Source organism: Cibotium barometz, chromosome 42, assembly GCF_041138505.1.
Source record: "Cibotium barometz isolate CiBa-2024 chromosome 42, ASM4113850v1, whole genome shotgun sequence".
In the NCBI taxonomy this organism is placed as follows: Eukaryota; Viridiplantae; Streptophyta; class Polypodiopsida; order Cyatheales; family Cibotiaceae; genus Cibotium; species Cibotium barometz.
In genome coordinates, this window is record NC_141087.1 from 33182218 (window position 1) to 33210064 (window position 27847).

The following is a 27847-nucleotide window of genomic DNA, read 5'->3' on the forward strand; positions in this document are numbered from 1 at the left end:
GTAGGCCCAGAGGCCGATGCAGCAGCAGTCACAGTCTCAGCATCACTGGGTTCCAGTGAGGAACAACTTTGCTCCCCTCCAGGAGGAGACCCCAGCGCAGCCTGAGGATCTGGAGATGCGAGCACCCCCTCCTTCGCCCCCACTCCCCACTCCCCACTCCCCACTCCCCCGTCCCCCCCTCCCGCCTCGCTTCCGCCTTCGCATCCTCCCGTTCCCACTCCGGTTTTGTCAGTGGCTCCTGCCCCACCCCCTTCTCCCCTCCCCCCCCTCCCCCTCCACTCGCCTCAGCTCCCCGGGAGGCCCTGGCAGTACCCTGACGAAGATGAAATTCACATCCCCCCAACGCACATAAAGGTCAAATTGGAGGCAAAGAAACAAGCAGTTGCACATGCTTTGATAGATGAAGGGGCAGACAGTGCAGACATATATAGCTAAGTACTGGAAGGTACTGCTGAAAGTCACTCCCTTTATAGATGAAGGGGCAGACGCTAACCTCATGACTTACGACACTTGGAAACAATTAGGCGAGCCTGAATTAAAATCAACAAACATGCACATTGATCCATTATGTGGACGGCAGATGTCGTGCCTCGGGAAGACCAAAGTAATGATGCATGCTGAACTAGATGCCATGCCAGTTGTTTTCTATGTCTTGCCTGAATACGCAGGAAACAAGGAAATCGTGGTACTGAGTCAACAATGGAAGTACGTGACTAACTGCCAGATCAACTACGGGCTCAAGAGAGCCCGAACAACACCAAGATGGTAATTGGTCTCAGTACCCTAAAATCAGCAACCAAGCCAAGCACGGACTTCACCAGGGTTTCACACCCGAAACCAACCCCAGCAAAGGGTAAACTGAGCAAAGGTAAAGAGGCGAAGAAAACGGAGCCCCAACGAAACGAAAACATAATCGACTCCATCATTGCCAAAGCACTCCAGACTGTCAAAAGAACGACAACACCAACGACAAACGACGCCTCGAGGAAGCCGGCTAGAGTGGCGGCAACACAACAGATATACCAAAGAGCAAGCCCGCCTCGATCAACTGTTCCAGTAGCAGTTCCCAACCGACGAAACCAACCAAGAGGATGGTCCTACAGAGCTTCAAAATCAACGCAATCGGTATGGGTGCGCACCGACTTACTGGAGGCTCAAGGTTACTACAAAGGCAACAATCAAATTTGGATTCCAAAGCAAACCCAACTTCGACTGGCAAGCCAAAAGAGCAATCCAGCAACAAGTCCTCCATTAGACTGTACAGCACCGAGAGGCAATCAACAAACCAATGTGGGTAAGCAGCATCCACAAGAGATAAGTGATCAGGTAAGACCTTTTCTATTTCAAGAATTCATTTCAACAATTCAGAAAAGGCTCGAAAAGTGTGAAGAGGAAAGCAAAATGAATCACTGCCTAGCGCTGCTCCCAGAATCCTATGAGCTAGAAGACCGACACTCAGAAATCCAGAGTGTCATGACTCTTATTCCGAAGGACCAACAACTCTGTGTACACCGAGGAAGAACTGGTGCCGTAAAGGAAATTGTCCTGCATGTGGGAAAAGAACAGGAACAACGTCTGAGGCTTACCCCCTCATACCTCATGACTATGAAACCAACCCAGCAGCAAGAGATTGACCGCCTAAAGCAAATAAGTGAGGAGAGTGATGAACCCTTCCTAAAAAAGTGGTATAGGACCAGACACGAGGAAGCACATCAGGGATTCCGCATCTTCTCAAGACCTGAGGCTAAGCTGGTAGCACAACTGTCACTGCTAGGCACACTGCTCCCATTGACGTTAGATGTGCTAATCAGTATGCACAAAGAGCAGTTGCCAAAGGAATACACACATCCGCTTCGACACAAAAGGCTGATGATCGAGGAACTGCATGTTTGTAGCTATATGCAAGGTACACACGCCATTGAGCAAACATGTCTTTACCTCGATCGCCTCATGGCTGAACCAACAGAGCTAGATGCCTATGCACTGAAGGGGGGTACAATCCACAGTATGAGCAATGGCTCGGACTCAGCATTGTCCACAGTTGTAAATAAACATGTATACTAACTCCCTAATCCACTTCAACCTCAAAAAACATAAAAAACAACTAACTTTTTCAAACTGTCAGCAACGCCAGCAGAAACAACGTGCTGTGGAGGAACCTTTCAGTGTGAGACATCAAACTGGGCCTAACACCATAACCATATGCCTCAGGACAATAGCCAAGGACTAAAAACACAAAAAAATCAAGTTTCAGGCCCTGAAGGTCTTACTCGCATGGCACTCTTACTCGCGTGAAAATGTTTATTCGCGTGGAAATGTGAAAACAAAACACTAAAAAGTGGCAAAGACACCTCATTTTTCACACCTTGAGTGTAGAGAGCCTGAGTGAGTCTTCCCGAGAGTGTGCGAGAGAGCTTCCCCGGTACATGTTTGACCCCGATGCCCGTCATCCACGATGAAATTCGCCTCTCCCAATTCATGGTAGGCCCATAACACCCGTATCTCGTTTTTCTTAGGTTTTAACATGCATGCACGGGAACGGGCATTATAGGAAATTAAGTAAACATGAACGCGTAGTACTTTACCGAATCCTAGCCCTCGTTCACATAGGCTCGCATCCACTTGCGCGTAGTGTTAGAAATGTCCTGCAAAACCCTGGTGCCCTTTGTTAGAGCCCTTAGAAAACTCAAAATAGTCCCAAAATTTGAGGAGGAGATGCCATGACATAATAGAACACTCTAGGGTGGTCACTTGGTTCATGCCTCTTATTCGCGTGGAACTGTACAGTTCCACGCGAGTAAGGCTCCAGGAGGAATTAAGTACTCCTAGAGCACTAGCAAGTCCCAGTGATTGCCCACCTCCTGAATGACATGACATCAAGCCCATGAGTCACCCAATTTTGCCAAAAATCCATTAGAAAACATCACAGCACCATTATCACGACCGGGCATAATTGGCGAAACTCGTAATGTGCAATTCAATGTAACGGGGGATACATAGAATTGACAAAGACTCGAACAGCCCACATTGATGAATACTTGACGAATTGAAGACCAACCTTGACGTTGCCTTGCCCTGCAGAATTGAGAGATGCACTATTACCGTTAGATACAGCAGGCTAGACACTTAGCATCACTACTTGGGTAGTCATGCGGCATTAGTCATTGATTGGGCACAAAACGCTTGATTGATCGACCACCCACAGAAGAGCCACTTGGTATGGTCCTTAAGATTACTACTGTCGTCACATCATATTCTGCTGTCAGAACAATGAAACCTGGCTGTAGGGACCCAAAAACACCACAGGACAAAGCTCCACATGCTCCATACCCATACCAACTAGCATAGAATTGCACCAACTATGTGCCAGACCCTCCACACGTTCAGCGAGGAATCCCAAATCGGCTACGTGTGACGGTCGAACACGACGACGTCACCAAGGTTCTACCGATTCAGCTAACGCCACAAAGGGTCACACAAAGCGCTACCTCAGAAGTCCGAGCCGTATATCCGGTCAAGAGCAACTCCTGAAGCTATTAGGGTGCTGCCCCCCCGAGGATCAGAGAACGACGACCCTGCACTTGCCGACATCACTGATGAGGCCCTCCTCAAAAAGTGCAGATTTTTCCATGGAATCATCTATGGCCTTCACCACCAGACCCGGGCTTCAAGGATGCCAAGAAACTACCTAGAGGACATGTGTACAGACAGGTGCCTGCGACAAAACTATAACTCCTTCTGGAGATGGTGCGTGCAGGAGATCGCGGCATGGGTGCAGAACAAGAAGTCAGCACACCCTCTCCACATTGGCCCAACACTCAGCCGCTACATCAAGTGGCACATACGTGCTCTAGATGATCAAGCGCTTGCAGCTCTGGACTCATATGAGATGTACATAAACCAGCTTGCAGCGCCAGCGCCAGCACCACCAAATCCTATCCCGGCAAGCAGCACCTCTACAAGGTCCAAGTCCAAGAAGGAGAAACCATCTACACCGGCAGAAGTACCAAAGCCGAAGGAGAAGGAGAAGGAGAAGGAGAAGGAGAAGAAAGCCCAAAAAGAAGCTGTAAGAGTAAAAGACGCTTAAAGAAGAAGACAACGACTGAAGTCCCCTTGCCAGATCCTTCCGAATACGGCAGCGATGATGGAGAGCACGACATCAGTATCAATTCCTTTGATCTGGAGCAAGCAGGCATTAACATTCATGAAGATCTTCCGCCCCAGCATCAAGACCTTTTACCAAAAGATGCTGGCGAAGAAGAAGCTGCCCTCGAAGCCGCCCTCGCCGAATCCCTCAATACGGCTCCATATCAGAAGATAACAAAACCCTCCCCACTCTTCCAGGGTGAGTCATCGCAGAAGCCCTCTTCTCCCCAAGTTCCTCCATCCACTGCGCCACTCCCGCCTGTATCTAGCTTAGTATCCTCTTATCGCCAAAGGCAAAGCCCCTATGTATCCACCACTGCCACCTTCTGTTAATCCACCTACAGCTATGGATACTACCGTTTTGGCAGCTAAGCTTCATGAGCTACAAAGCAGGTGGCACAACTGGCCGCTATCCAAAGTGAATCAGTCCCTTTAAAGCGCCGAGCTGAGGCCCCTGCCCAAGACATCCCCTCTCAAGAGAGCACAGGCGTCTACACCCCCGTCAGGTCCAAACGACTCAAGACACTATTGGAGGAGGGCTTGGTAGCGGTGGATCAGGAAATCCAGGAAGCCCAACGACAACTACAAACAGCCCAGCAGGAGATTGCAGAACTTAAGAAAGAGAACGAAGGATACAAAGAACAACTGGCCAGAGGCGGTCAAAAAACAAAATAGGGACCTTATTGATACCGTCCAACAGCAGGCAAATATCATTGAGGAGCAAGCGGCCAAGATCCAACAACATTGAGAGCGCCAAAGCAGGTATGAAGCCAGGCTCGCAGTTCAGGATGAGGCCGTTCACACTTATTTTGATAATAATACCGACAAACCATGATGACATCCTATGAGCACAAAGGCAAGCGGCCTACGATCTTAAAGATTGCTATCAGCAACTCTTCCGCGCCGGCTTGCAGAGCACCATACAGCAGTGGTCTCCCACAACCACTTGCTACAAATGGAGAAAAATCTCATTATAAATCTCCTCTCATACGAAAGGGAACAATTCAAGGTGCTCACGTGACAATGGACCAAAGAGCCGGAGCTCGATGAACCCATGGCCAACATTCTGCAGCGGCTGAAAAAGGCAGAGGTACAATCCAATCGCAAGTTCTTCAAGCCATTCCGGCGGTGAACCTCAGACATGCCGAAATTGATTTTGTCGATACTCTTCTGGCTGCTGATTACACCATCGAAGACAACAATGATGACGACGACAACCCCTCAACCTCCCAACCACCTCTACATCAACCAGCCTCTACTTCAGCAACCCTTCCTTCAACCACCACTACCTCTGACCCACCCCCATCCTCTACCCAAACTAACACCTCCCAGCCGACCTCTACCCAGCAAGCTTCTACTACAACAGCCCCCTCCGCGGCCACCACTCCAGTTAACCCACCCCCACCATCAACAACCCAAAACCAAACACCATTTGACTTTCCCTCTCCTTCGCCCGATGACCATGAAGACGATCATTTCCCATCAGACACCGTTCCTTTACCACCACCCCTTGTTGAAGCTGCTGCCCACAACCATCACCTTCTTCTCCCGGGCCCGACATGCAAGCAGTTCCGAATAGGGATGAGGTACCAGCTGCTACTATTCACACGAAGATATGGAGCGCCCTGCAGCTGTTGATGAATTTCTATAGCGACTCCCTATCCATGTAAAAAAGGTACCGACCTATTCAGAACTACACGAGTTAATAAAGAGTGCTCAGCATACAGCCAATTCCTTTAAGATAAAGATGCCTTTACAAAACTATCAAGGCAACAATAGATGGCTAAGATACTCAAAGAAACACCCAGCAGAAAACATGAAACGCCAACCCTTTTGGCGGTCTTCTTTGTTAAAGGGAGCCGACATCCATTGGCAGACCCACTGTAGAGCACCCGCAGATCTTAGAGCCGACCCTTTTTTGCCCCATCCCCCGTCGCTCCTCTTTCTCACAATTTTCCCCTGACCTCCACGACGGTAGGTATAACTGGCCACTAATCCCCACACCTGATTTAACTTATACATTCCACTCCCACACTGAACTTACGCCCGCATTCATTCTCCATTACACTGACATTCCCGAACCCTGTATCATAACCACAATTAATTTTCTCCGCTTTATTCTTTTTCTTCTTCGCCAACCACGCCACTCCGATGAACCCATCTCCCCCCTCTCTATTTTAATCCCCAGACCCGCCCTGACACCGCTGCAATGATGCGATTTTACCTTCGGGCCGAGCTTCTTCCCACCACCTACCTAGCTATCCTTGAAGATATGGCTGCCTCCAAGTTCGCCGCCGTTACTCATGTCACATTTTTGCCCACTGCTAGCCTAGAAGGCCACCTCCACCTCCGCCATCTTTTTCACTCACACAACTTCATCAAGAAGTACTGCACCATCCCACCACCACAACCGCCACCCCCCACGTAACTCACTGCACGAGGGCCCTCAAGCGCAAGACATACCCAAGGAGCTTCGGCTTGCAAGTGCAGGACATACCTAGGGCGCCTCGGCTCGCACTGGCGTTAGACCTGTCACCTTAGTCGCTGGGCGGGCACCTTTCTTCCAAGCACATGAGCGGTTAGGTTGTTATGGACTAACTGGGTAAGCCTTGAGTTACTAACGTGTAACTCACTTTCATTCGCACTTATCTTGCATTCGCACTTTAGGCACTGCATCTATCCTCATCAAACTAACATCATCCAATTATGCATTTGCATCTGTTGAGCATCTAGGCATTCCAACACTTCCCTCTTCAACGACTGCCCAACTCGCAAAGTGCCACGGGACTGGCACTCCTCTAGCAAGGGGTGTTGGGGTAAAGGCACTATGCCCACCCTTATAGTGTGTACAAGCCCATAAGTTATAGTACATAGTACACTTAGTACTTTTAATGTACTAAGTGCACTATGTGTACTAGTGCAATATACATGTGTGATAGGGGAGTCACACACTCATGCCTCATGAGTTGACTTATCCCCACAACTCTCTCTCTCTCTCTCCCTTGTTCTCTCTGTGTATGTCTCCCACATGAATTAACCTAACCCTAATTCTTCCTGTTTCTCCCACACAACTGGTATCAGAGCAGGCTGTGTTTTAGGGTTTCAAGATTCCTCTAATTTGAGAGTGCATTCCCATATTGCTACAAGAGGCAGTTTTCTTCAAGTCTCCACCACCATGCCAGGAAACGCAGAGGCCACTGTGTTCATTGAGAGCAGCAGGTAGGAGACTGAAGCGTTGATTTCAAGTCGTGTGTAGCAGCCAGGCGAGTTTGGTAGCGGGACACCCAAGAGCACGCACGTTCTCTGAACGTGTAGCGAAAGCCGTGTAGCTCTGGCGGGCGGCGCTCAACATGGGTGATGTGGAGCGAAGGCAGAGCTACGCGTAGCACACCACAGGCGGGCGTCAGCTATAGGCGGAGACAGCGAATACGTCAACAAGCGCTAGGCGAAGGCGGGCGGCGCTCAAGTTGGGTGGCGGGCGTTGAATTATTAGCGAAGGCAGGCGGACACGCGTAAGACAGTGTAGCGTCAGCTAGGCGGAGACGGCGAAGGCAAACTCGACACAACGAGTGGCGCTCAGCAGCGAGCGAACCAGGCGAATCGGGCGGAGCAGGTCTCTCCGACTCGCCGCCCCCTCTCTGCCGCCTTCCTTCTCCCATTCAACTAGTCTTCTAGCAGGCGACTCTCCCCAACACGTGTGCAGTCCCTTCTCTACAGCAGCTTCATCACCGTCTTTTGCAAAACAGAGCATCAGATGTCTGCAATTAGCAACGAGCACCTGCAATCAAACATCACAATTGCAGCAGCAACTGCATAAGCATCAACACCAAATTCATCAACCCGCCTGCAAATCAGAAAAAAATCAGAAAATTACAAGGTATTCTGCTTTAATTTTTTTTTTTTGGGATTTGCAATTGAGCAGGTCAATCATCAATCGAGCAGGTACAGGTGCCGAATTGCTCAATTTCTGAGCAAAATTGGCAAAATTGGGTGACATTGGTCACAATCAGGATCAATTTGCAGGAAATTGGTCACAATCAGGATCAATTTGCAGGAAATTGGATGTTGAAATTTGGGGCTTTTGATGTAAGTGTGCAATTAAGCACTCATACATGCTGTATGATGTGAAAAATCGCACATTTGGGCAAAATTGCAGCAAATTGCAGCAAACTGCAGTGCAAATCAAGGGGCTTTTGTGCCGATTTGGTTGATTTGCATGCAGGCAATCGCATTTGATGCTGTGGATAATGTGTTGATGCCTTACAAGCACTCAATGTGTCTGTAAATCAAGGGGCTTTCATGTATTTGATGTATATGTGGCCAGGGGGAAGCATCGTGAACACTCTGGATGCCTTCATGTGCGCCAATGTACCATGTATGATCAGAAATTGATCTTAAATCAAGGGGCTTTTCAAGTTCGTATGCTTGTTGAGCTTGGCAAAGCAGCAGGCAAAACATTTATGCCTTGAATCCTCAAAAATCAGCTTGCAGTCAAGGGGCTTTTGCCCAATTTCTGTTCGGGACTGTTGTATGCAGTGTACGGGACTGTAAAAGTCCGATTTTCACTCATTTGGACAGCCAGGAGAGCATTTATTGCTATTGTATCTGCTGGTACAGATTTGGCACAGCTTTGTGCAAGTTTTGGCATGGCTGTACACTGATTTGAGTGAGGAAAAGGTTCAATTTCAGTTGCTGTACTTGCCGGTACAGGTTTGGTACATCATTGGTGAGCACTTGGTACTGCTGTACAGTACTTTGGAAGGGCAACAGAGCACATTTAAGGTGCTGTCCAAAATCTGCAGCAACCAGATTTTGGTGATTTCATCGCATAAAGTGGGAGAAAAGTTGCATTCTTGCTTCCGCAGTGGGAGATAAAGCTTGGGAGAACAACTGTGAGCACTTTGTGTGCTTTTGGTGCAGTGTTTGCACATTTTGCAGGGAGTCAGGCATTGACAGGTTGCATATTGCTATGGCAACCACAGGTGAGAGCTCTTCATTGCTTCACATCAAGAAGCTTGAAGGCTCGCATAACTATGATATTTGGCAAACCCAGTGCTACAATGTGTTGCTCCAGAAAAAGTAGCACAAGCCTATCAAAGAAAGGGGTGTAAAGCCCGCTTCTCTTACTGCTGAAGAGTGGGAAGATATGGATGAGTTGGCAAGATCTACTATCATGTTGTCTGTGTCAGACTCTTTACTTTTCAGCATTCGTGAAGAGAAGACAGCTTGGGGAATGTGGCAGAGATTGCAGGACTTGTATGCCCAACAAAGTGCCTCAAGCAAAATGTATTGGTTGAAGAAACTCATAGGTCTTCAGATGAAGGAAGGGGCGTCTATGACAGCCCATCTAAATGAGTTTAATGGTATTGTCAGCCAGGTCATTAATCAAAAGTTGGCAATGGACGATGAGTTCAAAGCCACTTTTATGTTATGCACTTTGCCAGAGAGTTGGGACACATTCAGGACAGCCACTAGCAATTCGCATGCTATGCTGTCATATGCAGATGTTGAGGGTGCTCTTCTTCAAGAAGAGATGAACAGGAAAAACAACTCTCTTGGAAAGTCCAATGCAATGAATGCACGTGGGAGATCCCAGCAAAGGGGGAAAAGCCAAGAAAGGGGAAGGAGCAAGTCTCGCTCCAAAAAGGATTTGGAATGCCATTATTGTGGCAAGAAGGGACACATTAAAATGCAATGCTACAAATGGAAAAATGATCAAAAAGAAAAGGGAAAAGGCAAAGACAAAGAGAAAGATGAAGCCAAATATGTAAAGCCAAAGGGCAAAAGTGGAGTCAAGATTGAAGAAATCAATGTGTCACATGCAGGTGGCAGTGAGGATGAGGTCCTATTTACTTCTTCACTTGATGCCCATTCACTTCTTACAGGTGGTCATGGTATGCACTCATGGATCATTGATTCAGGTGCCTCCTTTCATGTCACAGGTTGCAGAGACTTGTTTGTCAGGTATACTGTTGGCAATGAAGGAGTGGTTTATTTGGGTGATAACCATGCATGCAAGATTCTTGGCAGAGGTGATGTGAGGCTTGTATTTTCAGATGGCTCACAGCTTATGCTCCATGATGTCAGGCATGTGCCTGAGATCAAGAAGAATCTGCTTTCTACTGGACAGCTTGATGATGCTGATTATGTTACCACATTTGGTAGTGAAAAGTGGAAAATTAGTAAGGGCTCACTGGTTGTTGCCAGAGGCTCTAAGGTGGACACTCTTTACTTTATGCATGCAGGTGTTTGTCACCATGCTAATGTAAATGCAACCGAGCTGCCGGAAATTTCTGTGGGGCATAGCCGGTTGGGACACATGAGTGTCAAGGGAATGGAGCAATTGTCTCGTTTGGGTTACTTGCCTTCTCTAAAGTTTTCAAGTTTTCAGTTTTGTGAGCATTGTATATATGGTAGGCAACTACAGTGCCCCCACAAGAAAGCTCTTGGACAGAAAGATGCTCAATTAGAGCTTGTGCATACAGATGTATGTGAGATGCCTCAGCTTTCTTTGGGAGGGGCAAAATATTTTGTGTCTTTTATAGATGATGCCACACGCAAGGTGTGGGTTTATCCTCTTCGTTTGAAGAGTGATACATTCTCAGTGTTTGAGAAGTTTGTTGCTCTTGTTGAGAATCAAACTGGCAAAACACTGAAGGCTTTGCGTTCCGACAATGGTGGAGAGTATATGTCGAAACAGTTTCAGGACTTTTGTGATGCTAAAGGCATCAAGAGGGAGCTCTCTACTCCTTATGATCCTCCACAAAACGGGACAGCAGAGAGGATGAACAGGACCATTCAGGAGAAGGTCCGTTCTATGTTGTCACATGCTGCATTACCTCATGGTTTTTGGGCTGAAGCTGTTATGACAGCCGTTCACCTTATAAACAGGTCACCTAATACGATGCTTGGTGGGAAAGTGCCAGAAGAAGTATGGACAGGGAAGCCTCCGTCATACAAGCACTTGAGAGTGTTTGGTTGCGTTGCGTACGTGCACATACGCAGGGAAATGCGCACCAAACTTGATCCTAAGTCTCACAAATGCATATTCCTAGGATATGGTGACAGAGGTGAAATGGGGTATAGACTTTGGGATCCCGTGGATAGAAAGATTATACGCAGCAATGATGTCATTTTTGATGAAACATGCATGTATAAAGAGCTTGCAAGGCAACAGGAGCCTGGCAGAGTCATCTTTGATGATGATGGACATCATGGACAACAACAAAGGGCTGTAAATCAGCCATTACAGCAGGAAAACCAGCCCTTAAATGGTGCTGAAAATGGTCCAAATGGACAGCCAGAGATGGCAGAAGATATCCCTATGGATATACCACAGTTAGAAGAGATACCGGGCATGATTTTTCAGCCTTATGGCATGGAACAGGAGCCACCAATGGGTGATATGCAGGCTGGACAGCAACCTGCAAATGATGGTCATTGGGTACGGAGGTCCACAAGACCCTCCAGAGCCCCTGACAGGTTTGTTCCAGGGGTTGACTACTTGATGCTCACTGACTGTGGGGAGCCCTCATGTTATAAGGAGGCTTTACAGAGGGCAGACAAAGCTCTTTGGGAGCGTTGCATGAAGTCAGAGATGGATTCTCTGCACAAAAATGGAACATGGAAGTTGGTGCATTTGCTTGCAGGCAAGAAGGTTTTGCCATGCAAGTGGGTTTACAGGCTCAAAGTTGCACCTGATGCAAAGCCAAGATACAAAGCCAGGTTAGTGGCTAAGGGCTTCAAGCAGGAATATGGTGTGGACTTTGATGAGATCTTCTCTCCAGTGGTCAAAATGACCACACTTAGAGCTGTGTTAGCTTTGGTTGCGCATGATGATCTGGATTTGATTCAGATGGATGTGAAGACTGCTTTTCTTCACGGTGATCTCCATTAGGAGATATATATGCAACAGCCAGAGGGTTATGCAGTGAGTGGAAAGGAGAAGCTTGTATGCAAGCTGAAAAAGAGTCTTTATGGGCTCAAACAGGCACCAAGAGAATGGTATCATAAATTTGATACATTCATGAAATCTCAGAAATTCAGGAGAAGTGACATAGATCACTGCTTGTACACCAAGAAAGCTTTGGATGGCAGTCTATTGATCCTCATCTTGTATGTTGATGATATGTTGATTGCCGGGAAATCTCGTAAGGAGATGGATACCTTGAAGCAGAGGCTGCATCAAACCTTTGATATGAAGGATTTGGGTGATGCAAATCACATCTTGGGTATGCGGATACTTCGGGACAGAAATCAGCATGTGTTGTATTTGTCTCAGAAGGAATACATTGGCAAAGTCTTGCAGAGGTTCAATATGGACGGGGGAAGAAGACTAGTACTCCTTTGCCTCCATAAGTGAAACTCAGTGCTATGGACAGCCCACAGTCGGATAGAGACAGGGCTGATATGGCCAAGATTCCGTATGCTTCAGCTTGTGGCAGTCTCATGTATGCCATGGTTGCTACTAGGCTGGACATTGCATTTGCAGTGGGAGTGGTTTCTAGATACATGGCCAACCCTGGCAAGAAGCATTGGGAAGCAGTGAAAGGTGTCATGAGATACCTGAAGGGCACACAGGATATGTGCATATGTTTTGGCAAACAGGATGCATTAGTGCATGGCTACACGGATTCGGATTATGCCGGTCATCCAGATAACCGGAAGTCTACTACCGGTTATGTGTTTACATTCACAGGAGGTGCTGTGTCATGGATATCCAGGATGCAGAAGTGCACTGCCTTATCTACTACAGAGGCCGAGTATATTGCAGCCACAGAGGCTTGCAAGGAGGCATTATGGCTATCTCGGTTAGTGGTTGATTTGGGATATACAGGGGATGTTCCATTGTTGCATTGTGACAGTCAGAGTGCCATCCAGTTGGCAAAGAACCTTGTCTTTCATGCAAAGACGAAGCATGTGGATGTGAAGTATCACTTCATCAGAGAGGTGATAGAGAACAAGCAAATTCAGCTTGTTAAGATTCATACGGATGACAACCCGGCTGATCTGTTGACAAAGAGTTTGCCTCCGGAGCGGTTTGCTCATTGCAGACACTTGATGGGCATTGGATGAGGCCAGTTTCAGCCTTGATATGGCCTTGTATATTATCATGTACATGCTGATTTTTTCTTTTCCTTTACTTAAGGGCACTTTGCCTTTAAGTGGGAGGTTGTTGGGGTAAAGGCACTATGCCCACCCTTATAGTGTGTACAAGCCCATAAGTTATAGTACATAGTACACTTAGTACTTTTAATGTACTTAGTGCACTATGTGTACTAGTGCACTATACATGTGTGATAGGGGAGTCACACACTCATGCCTCATGAGTTGACTTATCCCCACAACTCTCTCTCTCTCTCTCCCTTGTTCTCTCTGTGTATGTCTCCCACATGAATTAACCTAACCCTAATTCTTCCTGTTTCTCCCACACAAGGGGGGCAATGTTTGCCGCCAACGCAACACTAGCAAGAGCTGTAAAAAGAGAAGAATCTGCAAGAAGCTGCAATGGAGCGAAAGCAAAGGGGAAGCGCAAGAGGTACAAAATTTGGATCCGAGCTTATGAAGAAAATCACATTCCCATTCAGGAGCTAAGTCCAGCTCACGTGATGCATAAAATTACCCACATTTTGACGGGCACAAGCCAGTGTTAGCAGTCATCTCCTGTCTGTATATTTACACCAGGGCCTCTGTTGTGGGTGTGCCCGCCCGATTTAGGTGTTTTCTCATTTTTCTCCAGTCTCCATATTTTTTTCCTATTTTTCCTTGGTGTGGGAGGCTGTCCTGTGTCTGTCGGTTGTTCCAGATGTTGATCGATTGGTCATCTGGGGCCATATAAAATGGCCCCTTGCCCCCCCACACTTCTCCTCTTGTATCCAAGATTTTCTTGTGTATATACTAGAGTTATACGCTTCTCTCTCTCTCTCTCTCTCTCTCTCTCATTTCTGTGTTTTTCTGCTGTGCACTTGCTCTAGTGTTTTCACATTTTGTCTTCATCTCCGTTGCATATTCTGACATGGAACTGCGTGAGCAAGAGGGGGGCTGTTTGTGTTGCTAATTGGAGGATTGTTTCGGGCCGTATGGGAAGAGGAGAAGCAAGCGAAAGGCGGGCCTTGTTGCTGGACAGCCACTTGCAGGTTTAGTTCTTCATTTTTTTCCCACACAAAGGGAAGGCTTCATCGGAGAAGTCTTCTGAGAAGAAACCCAACTCAGACCGAGAGAAACTTCAGCTTCTTCGAGCGAGGAGGCAGTTGGCTTCACCGCAAAGGATACTCCGGAATGGATTCTTGACAGTGTGCTTCCAGGCACATGACTCCTTCTCGTGACTTCGTTTTGGATCTAAAACGGCAGTCAGGTCGTATTTTCATTGGCGACAATTCCACAATTCCGATACACAGTGATGGCCGGATGGAGATCATTCCCAATGGCAGAGGGGATAAGCATTCCTCTCGTGTTCTTTACGCCCTAGCAGTTGGTTTTCATCTATGGTCAGTGCATGAGGTATGCAGGCGAGGTGGAGTTTAAGGAGCATTCTGTTGCTCTACGGGACTGCGAGACTGGCCAGGTTGTTTGGGAAGGCGACGTAGAGAATGGTATATACAAACTCTCTGCACTCTCCTCTTTGACAGGTTCTCAGGTTGGTGACTTGTGGTACTTTCGGTTTGGCCACTTAAATGTGAATGCGTTGCGGCGAGGTTTCTGGGATGTCATGTGCACAGTGTGTATCTACCGTGTGCTACACGCACACAAGACTAGCTTCGAGGCTTGGGGAACCTTGGAGCTAGGCAGGCTGATTGGCGAGCTGGTGGGCTAGGGATAGACTAAACGGGCGGGCAGAGTTAGTGTAGTGGTCAAGCTTGTGACTTGTAACCTCTAGGTTATGAGTTCAAGTCCCACTAGGCTCTCTCATGTTATAAAGGGACCCCTATGCTCGCTTGATGTGTTTGGTTGCTCGGGCTCTTGCCCCTTGAACACTCAAGTGACTCCTCCTCCTCGGGAGGTGGTGGATCACCCGAGATAGGAGGATCCATACAAGACCCCTCCGCTGTTCCAGCGCTCGACTCATTGCGGTGGTCCTGGGGGATGCCTAATTCGTGGCTCTTGCCCGATGGTACGTGGCCCTTGCCCGACCATGATAATTGGCTAATTGTTGGAAGGGGAAACCGGCTCCACCCACTTGAGTGGGCCCCGGGTGTGTACGAAAAAAAAACGGGCGGGCACCCAAGTATGGACGGGCGGGCGTCCAAGTGTGGGACGCCCGATGACCGGCCAAGAGCCTATAAAAGGGTGGCCAAGATTAGTCATTAGTTCATAGAGTCTCGCGTGTCTTTGTGAGAGCTCTATGGTCAAGAGCCTGGATCTAGTGCAGACGTGCACCTGCTTTATGCAGCCAAGGCCAGTAGCAGTCTCAAGGCCCGCGAGGGTAGCATCGTGGTGGTATGGGACGTCACGAGGTAGAGATTGGTCAGTACATCCATCTAGTTAGCTCAGCTCGTGGCTCGATGGGGACATTCAAGACTTGTGCACTTGCCCACGATTGTCAAGGTTGGGAGGTGAGTCAGGCCTGCACTCCCTTCACGTTTGCTTGGTTTCGAGTCTTGTACCAGGAGTGTTCTACGAGGCGATCCTGTGGGGATTTGACAGTGGTATCAGATCAAGCCTCGAGAACGAGCAAGTCGATAGGTAGAGAAGATGAGGTCTAAGAAAAGGTATGAGTTCATGAAGATTGCTGTTTTTTCTGTGTATACTGCTGTTTTTTCAAGTTCAGCATGTTGCTTTTGCATCGTAGGAACCCATGATGAAGATTGTGGTCTAGTATGGGTTGTTTGCTTTGCAAAGAAGAAGACTGGATATGTTTTTAATTGTATAAACAGTTTAAGAGAGAGGGGAAGAAGAAAAAGCCAGCCGGCTGTTGTTTGTGAGAGAGAAAGAGAGAGAGAAGTGACGCCTGGGTGGTGGTAGCGCAGCTCGTATATGCCAAGAAGCTTGTATGTGCAGCCAAGGCAGGTGGACAATTGCAATCGCTGGCGGCTGGTATACACAGGCAGGCAGGCGGATGGGCCAGTACTCGTAGGCAGGCAGGCGGGCTGCTTTGCGCAGCCAAGCGCAGGCGCCAGCCGAGTGCAGTGTAGGCGGCCCAGTCTCATGCGCAGGCGTACAAGCGCTGTCATGCAAGTGTACGGGTGGCAGACAAGCGAGCGCAGCAGAAAACGCGAAAAGCAGGCGCAGATTTTTTTTAGATTTCATTTTTTTTAAAAGAAAAAAAAACTACGCTACCTTGCTTTTGTTTTTTTGCTGAACCTTAGTGGAAGGGTTTTAAAAAACCCATGCTTTGCTTTATAAGTATTTTTTTTAAAAAGAAAAGCGAAATATATATATATATATATATATATATATATATATATATATATATATATATATATATATATATATATATATAAAAATTAAAAAAACACACAAAAGCAAAAGCTAAGTCAGCTTTTGGGGAAGCCTATAAATTGCCCTTAAGCCGGCTTCTTGCCACACATCTCTCAAGCTCTCAAGCTCTCTAGCACTCTTCCTTGTGCAAGATAAAACTTTTCTCTCGCCTTGCCCTCTTCAAGATGTCGACCCCAGAATCGGACGTGGAACCTGCAGGCTACGGAAGCCACTGAAGGCGATCTTTTCGACGATTTTGTTTCAAAATCAGATTTCCAAGAGTTTAAAGTTGCTCTCGAAGCTTCTTTTGCGGAACGTCAAGCACAAGTCGCCACTCAGATGCAGGCTTTATAGAACTCCATCTCTTTGTTGACCACTACCCTATCTACTCTTTCGGGTATGGATACTTCGGCATCTGCTTTAGGCCCTAATATTACTCCGGAGCAGTTTGGGGGCGAGCAAAAGCAGCGTACCAAAGAGATAGTGTGGACACTTGGCTACATAAGTGGCAAGTCCATTTTCAGTTTCATATATATGACGATGGTAAAAAGATCCACTTAGCAGCAGGTTTCCTCTCAGGCAAAGTTTTGCTTTGGTGGAAAGAACTCAACCCTAAACCAACGACTTGGACACAGTTTGAAGAAGTCTTCAAGAAAGAATTTCTCAAGGAGGAGGATGACTACGATATAGTTGCTCAGTTTGCCAATTTGACCATGACCTCACAGAACCTCACTTATGAGGTCTACCTCCAGAAATTTCGAGACTTGCAGATGAAAGCTACGAAGATGGATTCTACTACTCTTTTGGGTTTCTTCGTAGCCGGTTTACCCGACTCGCACCGTTTGTAGGTTAAAAACAACAAATACAAAACTTTGGACGAGGCCATTCATTCTGCTCGTATTTATGACGATACAATGGTCTCTTCCAAATCTAAACCCATGATCGAGCAGAAGAACAAGCACAAAAGGAAGTTCTCCGCACTAATGGTGGCTGCCACGACTGAAGGAAAGTCTTCGGACCAATCTTTGAAGAATTCTACTTCGACATCATCAAAGAAAAACTGTCTCCTCAAGGCTTTGAAGCTCAAGAAGGAGGGACGTTGCTTTATCTACGAAGAAAAAAGACATATGTGTAACGAGTGCCCAAAGAAGAAGGGTCCAAAGACCAACGCAGGACCCAAGCCAAAGGCAGCCAACCAGTCGTCTTTAACAGGTACTTCAGTCATTATACTTTCTCGCTCTAGTTCATGTTCTAATTGTATGTTCAACTCTAAAGTTTTTGGCGTGCATGATCTTCTCCGAGTTTATGGAGAGGTGAATGGCCATACAATACACATTCTTTTGGACCTTGGCAGCTCACATAACTTTGTTAATTACAAACTTGTGCAGAAATTGGGTCTTGACACAACACCTAGCGATCATACTTGTGAGGTACGCCTACCTGCGGGTCGAAAGGTGGAGAAGCTACCAATCCGGATTCAGGACTACGAAGATACTCTGGAGTGCTATATTATGCATCTAGAGCATGTAGACTTGTTATTAGAGATTGAGTGGTTTAAGACTATTCAGGTCCAGATAGATTAGTCTAGTCATACTTTTCTTTTGAACATAGGAACACCCAGTATTGTATCTTAGGTAATTGTATACATCTCTCTCAAGAACCTCTTGTAAATAACGTTTATTTTGGAAATATAATGGATTCTTCTTTGTATAATGCTTTCCATTGTGTCTTGATTCCACTTTCTTCATTTCTCATACCTACTATGGATGTTAATGAATTAAGTGTGTTTGAAAGCAACGAATTAAAGAAGATACTTGATTTGTTTCAAGATGTATTTCCTAAGAAACTGCCATCAGGCTTACCACCTGAAAGCACAGTAGATCATCGTATTGACCTGGTCCTTGGTACTCAACCTGTTAGTATTCCACCTTATAGGATGAGCCAAGCTGAGGAAGATGAGTTGGCAAACAACTCGAAGATTATTTGAGGATGGGCCAAATCCGTCCAAGTAAATCACCTTGGGGTGCACCTGTGTTACTCAAGAGAAAGAAGGACAACACCTGGAGAATGTGTATAGATTACAAGAGATTGAACAACCTGACAATGAAGAACCGTTATCCTCTTCCTAGATCAGATGACGTGATTGACCGTTTAGCCGGAGCGAAGTACTTCACAAAGATTTACGTACTGGCTATCACCAGATACGTATTCATGAAAAGCACATCGAACGAACCGTCTTTCAGACTAGGTATGGCCATTATGAGTTTCTCGTATTACCTTTTGGGTTAACCAATGCTACAACCACTTTTCAGTAAATGATGAACGATCTTTTTCATCAACATTTGGAAAAATTCGTGGTTGTGTTCTTGGATGATATTTTAATATATAGTCGTACTCTTGAGGATCACGTTAGACACCTCACGATTGTCTTAACTATTTTAAGACAGAATTGACTGTATGCTAAATTAAGTAAATGTGAGTTTTTTATGACAGAAATCATTTACTTGGGACACAAGATCACAAGAGACGGGTTGAGCATATGACCGAGTTTAGAAGGTTTTGGCCTGGCCCGTTACAGTGGGATTTTCAGGACTTCAGCATGATGCAACACGTAATTTTTTGCAAGATATGCAAGAAATGTTACAAGTTGCGAAAGAATCTATTAGAAGTGCTCAAGACAAAGACAAATTTTATTCTAATAGACATTGTTCACCCAGAGAGTTCTCTGAAGGAACGATGGTGTATTTGTGAGTTCCGAAAGATTCCGAGACTTTGTAGACAGGTCGATCTCCGAAATTATCCCCTAGATACTGTGGACCATTTCGTATTACACGACGGATTGGTTCAGTCGCGTATGAACTGGATTTGCCTTCTCATGCGAAAGTTCATCCTGTATTTCGTGTCAGTAGACTTAAGGAAGTATTGGGTGGAACAGACCAGTTGGTTACTCCTCAAGAAATTATAGATGTCGAGGATATGACATTTGTTCCACACGAACCTGAAAAGATTCTTGGATTTCGTGAAAGAAGATTGCGTAATACACTTATCACGGAATACAAGATCAAGTGGAAGGATCGTGTTGAGGAGGACGCTACATGGGAGACATTGACTACTCTTCAGAGGGATTATCCTGGCTTTTTAGTGAACTCAGGAGTGAGCTCTTAGAGGAAGGGGAGTATGTCATGTGCACAGTGTATATCTACCGTGTGCTACACGCACACAAGACTAGCTTCGAGGCTTGGGGAAGCTTGGAGCTAGACAGGTTGATTGGCGAGCTCGGCTAGGGATAGACTAACGGGCAGGCACCCAAGTATGGACGGGCGGGCGTCCAAGTGTGGACGCCCGATGACCGGCCAAGAGCCTATAAAAGGATGGCCAAGGTTAGTCATTAGTTCATAGAGTCTCGCGTGTCGTTGTGAGAGCTCTATGGTCAGGAGCCTGGATCTAGTGCAGACGTGCACCTGCTTTATGCAGCCAAGGCCGGCAGCAGCAGTCTCGAGGCCCGCGAGGGTAGCATCGTGGCAGTATGGGACGTCACGAGGTAGAGATTGGTCGGTACGTCCGTCTAGTTAGCTCAGCTCGTGGCTCGGTGGGGACAGCCAAGACTTGTGGGCTTGCCCACGCCTGTCAAGGTTGGGAGGTGAGTCAAGCCTGCACCCCCTTCTCGTTTGCTTGGTTTGTTTGCACGTTTCGAGTCTTGTACCAGGAGCATTCTACGAGGTGATCCTGCAGGGATTTGACACGGGACCAGATGGTGGTTGGCTTGCCAGATGGCAACAGGAAAGGACGCTGCAGTTCTTGCATATGTGGTAAGCAGCATAGGGAATCCTTTCCGAAGCAGGCTTCCAAGCGGGCTTCGAAACCATTGGAGTTGGTACACACTGACTTGTGTGGACCTATGCAGACAGCATCCTTGGGAGGTTCCTTGTACTTCATGCTGCTTGTTGATGATTGTTCCAAATTCACATGGGTTTATTTCTTTTCTCAGAAGGACCAAGCTTTTGCTCGGTTCAAGGAGTGGGGTGGTTAGTGGACACCCTTCGAGAGTCCGATGTCACAGAGCTTCCCACCGAATGGATCACAGAGAACAGACCTCGAAGATCGCACAGAGTCCGTGATAAAAGTCATTCAATGGAGCTTTTAAAGGTAAACTATGCTTTGATGTCTCGTATCATGCGGGACAAAGAGCCCACTTCCGTCAAGGAAGCCCTTGCACAGGATACTTGAAGGAAAGCCATGCAGGTGGAACTGGATGCCATTGAGAAGAACAACACTTGGGAGTTGGTACCAAGGCCGTCGAAATGGTCAGTCATTGGTGTCAAGTGGGTCTTTAAGACCAAGTATGCATCCGATGGGTCGGTGGACAAACACAAAGCCAGACTTGTGGCTAAGGGTTATGCTCAACAGCCAGGCATCGACTATGAGTCTTGTAGTGGCAAGAGGACCTAGAACTTTGCCGACTGCATCTGTGAAGACACTGGAGGTGGCCGACTGCTCTGCACAGGTCGTGGACCTACTTGATGCTGGCCGACCCCCCCTGCTGCTGCTGGCCAACTGTGCATTTCAGCAGTCCTGGGATTTTTGTGTCCTATTGGCTGCCCTACAGCAGGCCGACTGCTATTGGGGGGCCATATAAAATGGCCCCTAGCCCCCTTGTCACAATTGTATCATTCCAGGATTCTTTTGTGTATGTAGAGTAGAGTTACACGCCTCTCTCTCTCTCTCTCTCTCTCTCTCTCTCTCTCTCTCTCTCTCTCTCTCTCTCGTGCTTGGATTTTTTGCATTGCGTTTTGCTCGTGTTCCCAAATCTGGTCATCATGTCCGCTGCGTATTCTAACATGGAATCAGAGCCTAGGCTCTAGATAGTTCTTGGGATTTGTGTGAGCAAGAGGGGGACTGTTGTGTTGCTGATTGGTGGACTGTTCGGGACTATTTGGGAAGAGGAGAAGCAAGAGGACGGCGGGCTGATTTGCTGGACAGCCACTTGCAAGTGTTAGTTTTTCTTCGTTCCCACCCACCCACCCTTTTTTCAGAGTACATCCCCGCAATGGCAGATCTGTTACAGATGGCCGAGAGGCATGTGAAGATCCCGACACTCCCCACGTTCCCGGTGGACCGTCAGTTGGACGGGAACAACTACGGCATATGGAAGGTTATGATGGAATCTGTTCTGGAGTCTTACGACCTCGCTGATTTCGTCGTTGTTGGGGTTCCACGGCCGGAAGTAGAGGAAGGGGAGTTACCGTCGATCCGAAGGGACCGGGAGGCACAAGCACAGATGTGGGATCGTGTCAACGCCAGGGTCCGTTCGTTTATCTTTCTCAAATCAATCATGTAAAGCATATGACGCTGGCCAGAGGTATATGGCAGCATTTGGCCTCTCTTTACAACATGGTATCGCCCATGAAGAGGATTTCCTTGGAAGTACAGATGCGGGTTATGAGCCCTGCAAAGTCATCGACGATGCGGGAGCATATTAACAAGCTGCAGGCTCTTCAGCAAGAAGTTCTTTAGGCTGGGAAGGAGATATCGACAGAGGACATGGCCATAACGTTGCTGTCACACTTGCCCTCTCAATACTTAGCATTTTACTCGTCTTTGATTACTAGTGGCAGGCTCAGCACCATCACGTGGGAGGAGCTTGTGTCCATGGTCTTGGACCAGGAGGAACGATTCAGGAACCCTCCTCAGGGTGGAGGTTCGGAGGCCTTAACTGGCCAACGGTCGAAAGGCCGTAACACGGGCAAAGGGAAGGCTTCATCGGAGAAGTCTTCTAAGAAGAAGTCCGTTACTGACCGCGAGAAACTAAAGGCAGAGAGGGCCTGTAATGATTGTGACGAGAAAGGCCACTATTGGCGGCAGTGTCTCAAACGGAAGACCGAGAAGGGTGAAGATTCCTCAGCAGCAATCATGAAGACTCTGGCTTTTGTGCACCTGGAGGTGATGGACATCGATGTTTCATTTTTCTCAAGCAGGGAGGAGGTTGGAGGATTCTCTGCAACGGATACTCGGGAGTGGATTCTAGACAGTGGTGCTTCCAGGCACATGACTCCTTCCCGTTCAGATTTACAAGATCTCTGCATGTATTCTAGTCACATTCTTACTGGGGATACATCCACTATCCCAGTTCACAGTGAGGGCAGGATGGCGATAGTTCCCGATGGCAGAGGGGGGAAGCATTCCTCCCAGGTGTTGTATGTTCCGTCACTTGGTTTTCATTTGTTGTCAGTGCATTAGGTTTGCAAGACTGGCGTACGGGTGGAGTTTGATGAGCAATTTGTTGCTGTCCGGGACAAAGCAACAGGCTAGGTAGTTTGGGAAGGCGGAGTGGAGAATGGAGTTTACAAGCTTTCAGCACCTCTCTCCCAGGTCCTCAAGTCTGGTAATGGCCACTTAAGTGTGGATACGGCGCAGGTGCAGGCTTTCCAGGACCAGATGGTGGATAGATTGCCAGTAGATGGCAGCAGTTGACAGGAACTTTCCAGTATTGATGTTGGTGGTTCTTGTGTTCGTCAGTCAGAGGAAACTGAACAGGTAACTTATGCCCTCATGTCTCGTAGTATTCGGAACAAAGAACCTCTTATAGATGAGGATGTTCTTTCCACGGGGACCTTTCAAAAAACCAGGCAGGTGGTGTTGATTACTTGCAGAAGGAGGTGCATTCTCTAGGCTTTGTGGTTCCGGATTCAGAGGGGGTGGTTGACAGGTTTCAGAAGGCCTTGCGTGGTCTTCAGCAGGTTTCTAGGACTAGGCTTTGCACCGTAACAGGTGTTGATCCTTGTGAGCAGTGTGATGCCTCTTTGACTCAGAAGCAGAATGGTTCATTGATCTGGTTGATGGACACCAGATTAGACGGGAGCTTCCTGATGAGGCAGTTGAGCTCATGGTTGCAGATGACTCTTTGGGAGGCAAGATTGCGTTTCCTGTGGTTTCTGCGGCATGAGAAGGACCATGGACTCTTGTACACAGGAGGGGGATTGATTGATGGAGTCCGACTCCACGGTTGGAGCGACTCAGTTTGGGGAGGAGATCCGGACACGAGGAGATCTACTTCAGGCCCAGGAGCAGTTTTATGGAGGAGACTCAGTTTGGGGAGGAGATCCGGACACGAGGCTGCTTGTGATGCTGCTTGTGAGGTGGTGAGGATACAGAGGTTGCATTATTGCAGGATTGGGCTTCCACTGGAGGAACCCATGGTTATCCAGAGGCACTTTGTTCGTGAACAGATCGTTTTTGCTGATGACATCTTGCTAGAATTTTGTTCGACGGAGGACAGTACGGTGGACCTCTTCACGAAGTCACTATCTCAGGATTTGCTCAAGCGGCACCCCAGCTCCCTGTGGTTGGTTTCACAGCCAGGAGCTGAGAGGGGATGTTAGAAGTCATCTGCTATCTATACATATACACCAGGGCCTGTGTTGTGGGTGTGCCCACCCTATTAGGTGTTTTCTCGTTTTTTCCCCCTCTCCGTATTTTTTCTCCATTTTTCCCTATTTTTCTGTGGCATGGGAGGAAGTCTTGTAGTGGCAAGAGGACATTTGGCCGACTGCATCTGTGGACACACTAGAGATGGCCGACTGCTCTGCACACGTCGTGGACCTCCTTGATGTTGGCCGACCTCCCCTGCTCTGCTGGCCGACTGTGCATTTCAGCAGTCATGGGGTTTTTGTGAGAGATGTAGAGAGTGAGAGAGCTTGTGTATGTGCATCTATTACTAATGTATGCAATGTGTGTGTAGGTTTGTTCCTCCCACGTGTGTCCTAGCTTGCAGATCTGCTTCGAACACGCACTATCCAATCCACATTTGAGAGGTAAGCACATTACCAATTACGTTGTTTTATTACTTCTCTTTTTGTTATCTTTTAATTTGTTCTCAATTTGTAATTATTAATTGAAATTATGAGTATGCAAGCTTGTTGTTTTATTATGCACATATATGCTAATATTAGCATATATGTGAGTGCATAAGAAATTAATGTATGTGCTTATTTGTCTTTACACACACACACACTTTGCAAGAGAGAGAGAGAGAGAGAGAGAGAGAGAGAGAGAGAGAGAGAGAGAGAGAGAGAGAGAGAGAAAGAAAGAAAGAAAGATATATTAACGTCTACAAGAGGCCAAAGTCGGCCTATGAGACAAAAAATAATACAACTGTGTTCTTCCGGTCATCGGAAGAAAAGAAAGAAAAGAAAAAGTGTGCATGTGTTTGGATACAACTGTGAATCATCATGGATCGGTGGAGTCCATATACAAACAATATAAGGGGGGGTGGGGATGTGGATGGAGTGCTAAGGCAAGATGCATCTCTATATGCTGAAGGGGTAGTACAAGCATGCTATGCAGATCTATGTCTAACTCCATCCAGTGCCATAAGAGGGATATAAGATATCATACATCGCCGATGCTGAGGCTGTGAATGGCGTGAGCATGTACCCTGAGTCTGAATGAAAGCGAGCTAGCCTCTCCTGTGTCTCCATCTGGTGTCTCATTCGAATAGCTGCTATCTCTCGGTGACGGAGTCGGGGTGCTCTATGTCTAGTCTGTCTAGGTCTCCTCCTGGCTCTCAATTCCTCTGCTCTCTGTGCGGTCACTCCACGTGGTACATCAGCTGGCACTGGCATAGCTCTCTGGAAGAAATCTGTGACCTGGGACTGTCTCCCACCCCTAGTGGGAGCGGGTGTCTGGAGGAGTCTCTCTCGAGAACTATGAAGCTCTAGTAGTAGTCTGCCAAGCTGTCGCTGGTCCGAGGCCTCCATCAACTGATGTAGTGAAGAGTGCTCCTCAAACAATCCTGTATATCTATCTCTGACCCCCTGGTGGGCTGTACATCTACATACAAAGTGATCCTCAGTCTCCACCTCCTCGCGGCACAATCTGCATATCCGCTCAGCTCTGGGAACCCGTGCCGCTCTCCCAGCCTCTATCTCTAGCTGATGTGATGAGACTCGTAAGCAGCGCGAGAGCTGTGTGGCATGTATACATCCATGTACCGCGGTCGATGTATAAACCCATCCCCTGAGATGCTCATAAAGTGGTCTCTATAATACAGCATCTTCGGTGGTAGTGGGCTCTCTGGTGCTGTCCATGTCTCCTGTATGTAGTGCTGTCATATGTCCTGTCTCATCACTCTGTTCCTCTCATTGAGAGAGAGGTAACCCCGTGGAGCAGACTGATCATACTGAAAAGGTGGCAACCGCTCAATGTCTATCCCATGATGTGAGAACCACTGTAGCATCTGTGCATACCAAGATCCAGTGTGTCCAGCCTCGGCTAGCTGTCTGGATGCCTCAAAAGCTCGGCGGGATAATCTCTCCGTGGGCATCTCCCTCATCCTGTATATAAAGGAGATCGTCTGGAACAATGCCTCCACTGCCATAGGTGGTGCAGCAAACTCAGCTCGAACAATGTCGTGCGGGATGGATGGTTTGCTGCGTATCATCCTCGAGAGCATCAAGATCTGTGGTCTCTCCAGTTGTACCCATGTGGAGGCTGCAAGCCCTGGTGCCCAAACCGCTGCTGCATACATCAAGGCTGGTGTCACTAATGTATCAAAGAGCCATCCTTTCAGAGAGATTTTCTTTTTGGCGCATACCCAAGGCGTTTCGGTCTCTTTTTCGACTTGAAATCTAATGTCTAAGACATGCATGTCAACGCTATGTCTATATGTATATACTCTAATGTATATGCCTAAAGCAGATATCCATAAGCTAATGTATATGCCTAAACATCGCTAATGTATACTCGATCTCCCTCAACGGCGGGGGGAAAGAAGCCCGTTTGACGCTTTAAATGTTATTTTTAAAATCTCCCTCACGCCTGGGGAAAAGAAGCCATGTTTTATGGTTTACATAATGCTTAATGATTTGTGTAATGCGTAATGATTTGCATTTAATGAGCTACATATACATGTTATCCTGCTAAATGGAGCCTCTTAATCTTGAAGATAGAATAGCGTGTCCATGCATGCGATGTAAGTATCAAATATTTCGAAAACGAAGGATTTGCAACCAACATATTCATGACGCTGGCATATTTCCAATGGAGTGCTTACAAAATTTACGGTTTCAATCGTACAACCAAGCAAGTGTGCAACCACATCTTGATAACATTGCGCCTATGAATTCTCGTCCCCAACAAAGGATGAGAATATCGAAGGAGGGAGTGACAGATGGAGCTCAATTAACAGCACCCGAGGGAATGGAAGAAGGTCCAATGGAGGAAATGTTGGATGCCTTTCTCGAGCAACAAGAAAGTGTCTTCGAGGAGCATCAACATGAAGATCATCAACCACGACATTCTCAACGGTCAAATTATGAACCAGAAAGAGGTCATGCGTAAACTTGCACGCCTTCCACTATACAATGGTGCCAAGATATCTGTATTGCGTGCATCTCTTACGATGCTAAATTTATAGTCAATTTTTGGATCGTCTAATACAAGTGTCACTGAACTCTTCAAGTAAGTGATTTATGGAGATTAAACCTAATGTTGGAATGATAAATTTTCAACTTGTATTTGACTAAATCTTAATAGTAACGATCAGATATTGCCATACTTGCTGGCTTTTGAAAGACCAGATATTGCCATATGGCAACGAGATGTCTCCATCTCGTGGAGATGCCAAGAAGTTATTGAAATCCATAGACATGGATTACAATAATATTCATGCTTGTCGCAATGATTGTATTCTCTTCCGCCATGAATACGAGCATTTGCAAGAATGTCCCACTACAAGATCGTTTAAGTTTCAGAAGGAATCGTACTACAAGAAATCTCCCATATCCAGAAGGTCTGCAAGCTCTTCTGGACTTTCCTACAGGTAGATGGCTAGAAGCTACAATTTTAGAAGCCAAACGTGCTGGTTTAACTATAACAGAGGAGGAGGAGCTTACAGAAGGATGCGATTGGCATGTAAGTGTTTAAGTTCTACATGTCTCTCTTTTTTTTCTCTACATGTCTCAGTTATTATTTGTCCATCAACAATCTTTATGTGCTATTTGTAGTATCACAAATATGGGGTGTTTTGGTTACATGGACGTCATTTTCGAGTAGAACGAGTAGACCAAAGAAGAGCAACCTTTGATTGTGGTGTCACAGCACAATTTGTTCAAGAAAGTCGAGCAAGTGCAAGTGATGATAACACAATTAGTGGAATGCTTGATTACTTTAGAACCATTCAAGACATATTAAAGGTCGGCTTTAGAAGTTTTGAGTTGTTTATCTTTGATGTGAAGTGGTTCAAGGTAATCACAAATGGGCCACATGCAACTGTACGTAGAGACAA

General features: G+C 46.9%; 1 protein-coding gene across 1 annotated transcript in view; it reads left to right on the forward strand.

Annotated features, from left to right (window-relative positions):
• The first annotated feature begins 762 nt into the window (after nt 1–762).
• LOC147614401 (uncharacterized) overlaps nt 763–27847 on the forward strand; it is a 108426-nt gene continuing 81341 nt past the window's right edge. The window contains exons 1-2 of the mRNA XM_086780954.1: nt 763–1326; nt 24302–24374. Of these exons, the coding sequence (XP_086637080.1) occupies nt 763–1326; nt 24302–24374 (637 nt within the window). The remainder of the gene's footprint in view (nt 1327–24301; nt 24375–27847) is intronic.